The sequence below is a fragment of the Solanum dulcamara genome, chromosome 6 (genome assembly GCF_947179165.1).
Source record: "Solanum dulcamara chromosome 6, daSolDulc1.2, whole genome shotgun sequence".
NCBI classification, from domain to species: Eukaryota; Viridiplantae; Streptophyta; class Magnoliopsida; order Solanales; family Solanaceae; genus Solanum; species Solanum dulcamara.
Genome location: NC_077242.1, coordinates 7,455,824 through 7,462,807, shown reverse-complemented (window position 1 = coordinate 7,462,807; position 6,984 = coordinate 7,455,824). Strand labels below are relative to the sequence as shown.

General features: G+C 31.2%; 1 protein-coding gene across 1 annotated transcript; it reads right to left on the bottom strand.

The window, feature by feature from the left end:
* Nucleotides 1-2,170: 2,170 nt before the first annotated feature.
* LOC129892299 (uncharacterized GPI-anchored protein At4g28100) lies at nt 2,171-3,696 on the bottom strand. Its single transcript, XM_055967867.1, has 2 exons — nt 2,805-3,696; nt 2,171-2,717 (listed from the first exon to the last, which is right to left on the bottom strand). Exons 1-2 carry the CDS (start codon nt 3,417-3,419, stop codon nt 2,355-2,357), a joined length of 978 nt encoding a protein of 325 aa, XP_055823842.1. The 5' UTR covers nt 3,420-3,696; the 3' UTR covers nt 2,171-2,354.
* Nucleotides 3,697-6,984: the final 3,288 nt, after the last annotated feature.

The following is a 6,984-nucleotide window of genomic DNA, read 5'->3' as shown; positions in this document are numbered from 1 at the left end:
GACTCACCTTCTCCATAAATCTCCACCAACATTGATTTGGTGTTAATACCTCTTATTTGGTGAATAATTGAAGAAAGTTTTGAAAAAAAACATTATTAAAGGCTTATTTAAAGTTTCCATTCGAAATATGGAAACTTTTAATAACTGTGTTTTGAGTAGGTACAGTTGGAATTCGTTAGGAATATCTAGACAAAGTTATATAAAATATTTAAGGAAAATTGGCATTGATTTGGATACAAAATTCAGATTTAAGATCAAACGACAAAAATATGATTGTGACACATGTTTATTAGACAAATATATAAGTATATATACAGGAAGATATACACCATGCTTCAGGAAAAATATGGTTAAACCGGACAAAAAAATGGTAATTAGGTCAAAATTGGTGATAATTTTGTTTGATAATGACATAAGGTATAATTTTCCCTACTTGCTAATCAGAAAAACAAATAATACAAAAAAACAATAACATCCATACCGAGTACTACAATCTCAATGCAGACCTTTTTCTATTTTTGTGAGATAAAAAAATTATTTTAGATAAACTCGACTCAAACGAGGTGAGATAAAAAAAATGGAAGACAAACAAGTAGAAAGGGTCTGGCTGCGCTAATTATTAATCTTGTGACAAACATTTAACCGTGATTCTCTCCCGTAAACATGTGCAACTACTAATTATTTTATTTGATTATTGAAACCATTGTGTATGTATGTATATGTCCACATGTGAGTTGTTTTTAGATCTAACAAAATAAACTTTTGAATCATTGCAATGTTCAATGTTGCCATTTCCTATAACTATACGACCAACATGCCTCAGTCCTGGGGAATTGAGTTGCTCTTCCCCCTAGTTTTGTTCAAAACTATTTGATTTTCATCGTTTTCTCCATTATAGATTCCCCTCACTATAGTAACATTAACTGGGGTGTCCAAATATAGGTAATTCGTCTAATTTTTTCAGAATTTTATGGGTTGCGTTTTAAATAATTTGAATTACCTATTCAATTTAATCCGCTTAATCTCAACTCATTCAGCCTTATCTCATTTTAAAAGAATCTTCAATTGAATCCAATTTCAACTCATTTTAAGACTTTTATTTATATTTGTATATGCATAATGCCATATTTTTGAAGGTATTAATATCTATTTTATATCTTCTAGGATTTATCTATCTATTTGTAACTTTTTTATTATTATTATCTTAAGTTGAAATTCAAATTATGGTTATAAAAGATAAATAACAATATGTTAAAATTATTGAGATTAAGCAGATCAAATTAAATAAGTCATGAACCAATCCAATTTTTAATCCATTATAGCCCAAAATATATTTAGGTGGATCATTATCCAAACTCAATTTCTATTTTAACCTAAACCCGCTCAGCTACATCCCCACATTCACTTATTATGCCTCCTTTCTCTTTTGTTCTTTTCTTTTTCGTTTGTTTTCTGCCAACAGGAAGCGCGCCATACATTATGAGAAATTAATTAATCCTTTCGTTGTATTCTTTCTTTCTCAATTCATATTATTTCCTAATGTGTTATGTGTACGTTAATTGTAGTGCATATATGATTCTTTTTGGTCGAGTTTTTTGCTCGATCAATTACACTTAAAAGTTATTAGATATTCAAAAATTCATTGGATACCATCAAAAATTATGGCGGAGTGATAAGTATTCATTTAATCAAAGATTTTAAGTTTGAATTCCTCCAAGTACAGAGTAGTCTTTGTTATGGAGCTTTTTAGCACAGGACTTCACCGTACGAATTCGGATTTAGTCTCATTGCATGCCTTGATAAACTTAGTATGAACTAAGTCTTGATCTTATATTGGCTAATTTTGATCTGTGAAAGTCACTTTTCTTACCATTAAGAACCCTTGCAGATGCCAAAGCAATTAGGGGCGAGTTACTTATGCCTTAAAATTATATTTGGTCAAACAAGAGCTGTTGGCTTAACATATAATTTCATACGTATCAGGAAAAAAGAGTTGAGATGTCCAAGTAAGCCTTTTTTCCACTTGCAAAGTAATTCAACCAAACAAATTTGTGTACGTCAATAGCAGTATTAAGTTTGTTTGTTAACATGCTATGAGGTCTTAAACAATTAAATAAAAATAATGAAAGGATTCAAAAGTTAAACAGCAGATTCACAAACAAACGAAGGGTAATATTTTCTGGCACTAGATGTTAAAAAGAAATAGTCTTGCAAATAATAACCTGAATTTACAGTGGGGCAAAAAGACAAAACAACCCCGTTTTCACTCCCTCTTCCGATTTGTCAACTAGCATTTCACGTGAATCCCCCAAAATCACATCACATGAACAAAATAACAGAGTGATTCTTCTTCTCTAACCAACAAAGAGATAGCAATTCAGTAGTAGAATGGTTAGGGGCAAAAAAGGAAACAAAATAGCAAAACGAGAAACGACAACGGACGGTGAGGATGAATCCATTTTTTCAAACTGTAGTGAATCGACGGCTAGTGGCATGTTCTCCTGGTCCGGGCTACACTTGGACTCATGCGGTGGGTGCGCACTGTACATTATGGCGCGCAATACAGCAGAAACCGTCGGTATGTACGCCGTCTTGTTGCGTGCCAGTAACCATGTCAATCCCATCAACTGGCAGTCTCTGCTTAGCATCTTGCTCACTCTATCGCCGCCGGTTTCCTCCATTTTATGTGTTCGATTTTTCCCACCGTCACCGTTAAGCTACAAAAACGAAAATATAAATCAGAAATATCGTTAAAATAATTGAAAAGAAAGAGCATTTCTGTAATTAGAATTACGTTACTGGACCTTTTGTAAGGCACCGAGACACCGGGTACAACCGGAATAGGAAGAGTTCCGGCAATTCCGCTCGAGATTTCTGACAGCGGCGGTCGGAGTAGCATTCTTCGAGCCGGTGAGGTTGAACGCCGCCGGACAGCTAAGGGAGGTAATCTGATGAAGACGAATACCACAGAAACACAAAACGGTGTCGCATGAACTATTAGGTTGCGGGAGATGGATGTTACGGCTCATAAGAGAACTCTGAAGCGTATTAACGCATTTCTGCGAGTCATCCGGCATCATCGGCAAGTCGGAGCTTGCTGGTGCAGCCGCTGCCGAAACTTGCAAAGCTGAGCGCGCGTGAGCTGCGAATAACCAAGCCGCCAGCACAGGACAGCAACGGCTCCGGTCCAGGTTCTGTCCGCATGCCGCGCTTACTCCACCAAATAGCTCGTCGGACAAATCCAACCGGCATATCTGTGACTCGGTCTGAACCGGAAAAGCTGGAACAGTGTTAGAAGCATAATCACCCGGCTTCAATGGCTCCGCCGGTTCTGCAAGTAACCCAGCAAACGAAACTTTACGCACACAAAGCAGCGTCAAAAATAACGTAAAAAGTCTGATTTTCAATTCGACTCTCATTTTCTATGTAGTTGGTGAACAGCAGAAATTGGTAAAGTAGAAAGAAAAAAAAACTTGGAAGTTGAAGCGAACTTTTGTTTACTTTTAAACTAACCAGTACTGTAATGGGAAGAGAACTTTTTTTTTTTCTTTATCTCCGTGTTTTTCTTTTGAACCAAAAAGGGAGAGTTTCAGGAGATGCTTAAAAGAAAGTAGTAGGGTCGATTTTAGATGAAAGAGATGAAGCAAAAAAAAGGAAGGAAGAAGAAAGTGACTCTTACTATGCAAAGAGAAATGGAAGTGGGTGGTCACAACATTGTTTTTTTTTTCTATGGATGAATAATATTATGTGATCTATTGATAAATTATTTACACCAGCTGTTTGGAATTATTCATTTTTTTAGGAATATTTTTTTTGTTTTAAACATTAAAATTAGTGTTTGATATAAATCTAATTTGAAGTTGGATTAAATTTGAAAATTGCTTCAAACTTGTTATTTAATAGTATCATTTTTATAAATTTTAAATAAAGTATTTTTTTGCTTCTTTTTTTTTTGGCAAGAGGTATAATCAAATATACTTTAAGCATATTGGGATAGATTTATCATAAATCATAAATTAAAAAATTTAATTTATTATTTTTAATTTATTTTTAAATAAAATGTTTTTTTACTTATACAAACACTCTAAAAATACTTTAAGTTATTTTGACTTAAAAAATATTTTTAAAAGTCATTCCAAAATAGTTTGTTTATCTTTAATTCTAACTTCGTAAATTTTAAATAAAAAATATCTAAAATCTATGATGCCAGCTAAATAAAATCGAATTGTGATTAGATTTTTGAGATTGAACTCACTTTAACACTCAGTATATTGATATAAATTTGGGAAAAAGTTTATATCAAAAAGTGTTAAGAGTTTGTCCTATATTTGTTCTTATATATGACCTATGATCAAAGATCACTCTACTGAAAAATTGACATTAAGTTGCAAAATTCATCGTTAAATAATTCATAGCTAATAAAAAAATAGATCGAATTAAATCCAATATTAATTTGATTATTTTGGAATTTGAGTAGATCATTCTCCATTTATTCCATATTAATTAAATTTTTAGAATTTTTTTTATTGGTCAAAATAGTTGAATTGTTCAAATTCAACAACAACAACACAGTAAAATCCCACAAAGTGTGGTCTGGAAAGGGTAAAATGTACGCAGACCTTACTCCTACCAAGGTAGGACGGCTGTGGCCGAAAGACTCTCGGTTCAATAAAAGCATAAAAAGAGGTTAAATAAGGCTAAGGATTTCAAAGCGTTATGGGAAAGCAAATAACGAAAGAGACACAGATTAAATAGAGTAATCAAAATACAGAAAGTAATAAATAGTAATAGATAATAATAGAAATCAGAGCACAAGAAATTATAGTGTGCTAATGTGTCTACTAATAAGGAAGAGGAACAAGACTATGTACTAGCCTCTGCCTTAATGTGATCCTCCACACCCTCCTATCTAAGGTTATGTCCTCGGTAAGTTGTAACTGCGTCATGTCCTGTCTAATCACCTCTCCCCAATATTTCTTCGGTCTACCCCTACCTCTTCTGAAACTAATTGTTTAAAACTTTGTTCAAATTCAGTTCAAAAGAAATGTTTAAAACTTTTTTCATGTTTACTCTTTTCTTAATAAATTTTTGTAATTTTGTAAGAGTTAAATTATACTACTTATAAAGTTATATTTCAATAAAAAAACTATTTATATTTATGATTTCACATTTAATTATTTTTATAAAATTGATTAAACAAAAAGGTAATGGAGAAAAATATTATTTAAATTTTATTCTTAACTACTTTTTTTAATATATATACATTATCTTAAAAGTTCAATTAATATGAAATAGAGGGAGTATCTTATTAGTAATTTAGTTGATGTTGGCCACTAATAAATCAACATATTTGTTTAGTGATAATGTGAAAATTAAGAAGGTGAAGGTGGGGTCCTGTGTGATACAGATTGGTTGTTTTTTTAGAGAAAGAGGAGAGTGGAAAAGCTGTATAGGGATTTGGCTTCTTCTGCTGTCCTTTTCCTTTTCATTCTCCTTTTTCTTTTATACTTCCTCCGTTTCATTTTAGTTATTGTATTATATTTTTTAAAAATTAATTTAATTAATTATTAAAATTATATTATATTATTTTAATTTAATATTATAAATTAAAAAAATTAAATATTCAAAAATTATAAAAAAAAATTCATATCAATATAATTAAAAATATATTATAAAATATTAATTAAAATTTACATAGATTAAATAGCAGTTCGGTGTACTAAAACTTCCGTTATGCACTGGATCCAGAAAAGGATCCGACCACAAAGGTCTATTGTACGCACTCTTACCTTGCATTTCTGCAAAAACTTATTTTCAAGGCTTAAATTCGTGACCTTCTGGTATAGATTGATTCTCAAAAAAAAAAAAATTACCACAATTAAAATGGGAGGGAGGGAGTATCACTATCCCTATGTTTGTCTCCCTCTTGTATGATTCCCAAACTTGATTCTTTTCTGCCTTTCTATAGTTTTAATTATAAATATAATGTTGCTCACACTATAACCCCAATAATATAATATATTCATTTTGATGAATACTAGACTTTAAAACTATATGTATTAGTAGAACTTTTTTAGCTCTTTGTCACGGACTTAAACTTCAACTAAGACTTTCGTGCGGCACTTGACAATTTACTCACGAATCTTTTACGATCTTGCAAGCTCAAGTAAGCCTTTAAAACTAGATCGCTAAGGGAACGCAATATTGTAAGAAAGACAAGAGAAATTTTATGAAGAAGACTTTGTATTACTTGGAAGAATGTTTGATTTCTCGATGATTTGCTACAAATGAATGTCCCTCTATTTATACTACTCCTAAGAGACTTGAGCGTAAATAAAAAGAATTCTCTTGGACATTCTAGAGTCTTCTATTAACCTCTTAAGACTCTAGATCTTTCCCCCGTCTTCATGGTCAAGTGGCGGGTTATGACATCTTACAATAAAATACCTGCATATAACACTTTGTATTACAAAACATAGCAACTTTTATTCTTTTTAAGTTCTCTTAGATTTTTGCCAAAATTTATCTCGGAAAAAAATGGTTTCAAATTTGTTGTACTTGGATTTCGATCATAAACTTTTGTAATAGTACTTGAAAACTTAAATATGTAGGCTTTTTTCATATAGCTAAAGCATAAAAGATTACTTCATTTCAATTTATGTAACATATTTTTTAAAAATTTATTTCAGTAAAAAAAATAAATTCAATAATAAAAAATAACTTAATTTTAAAATTCTTCTTTTCTCGATAAAGAACTAATCTATCATTACATAAATATTTTAAATTATAAATTACAAAAGGCATCCTTGTTTCTTATAACTTTACAGTTGACTTTCATAAGGAATTATCTTAATTTTTAACTCCGCTTAACAAGTACATTAAAAATAGCATTCACTTCAGAAAAATTGCTAGGCATGCAAAGCGTTTGTTGTAATTGGGCATAAATGATGTTACATAAATTAGTTTTGTATGAGACAAAAGTTT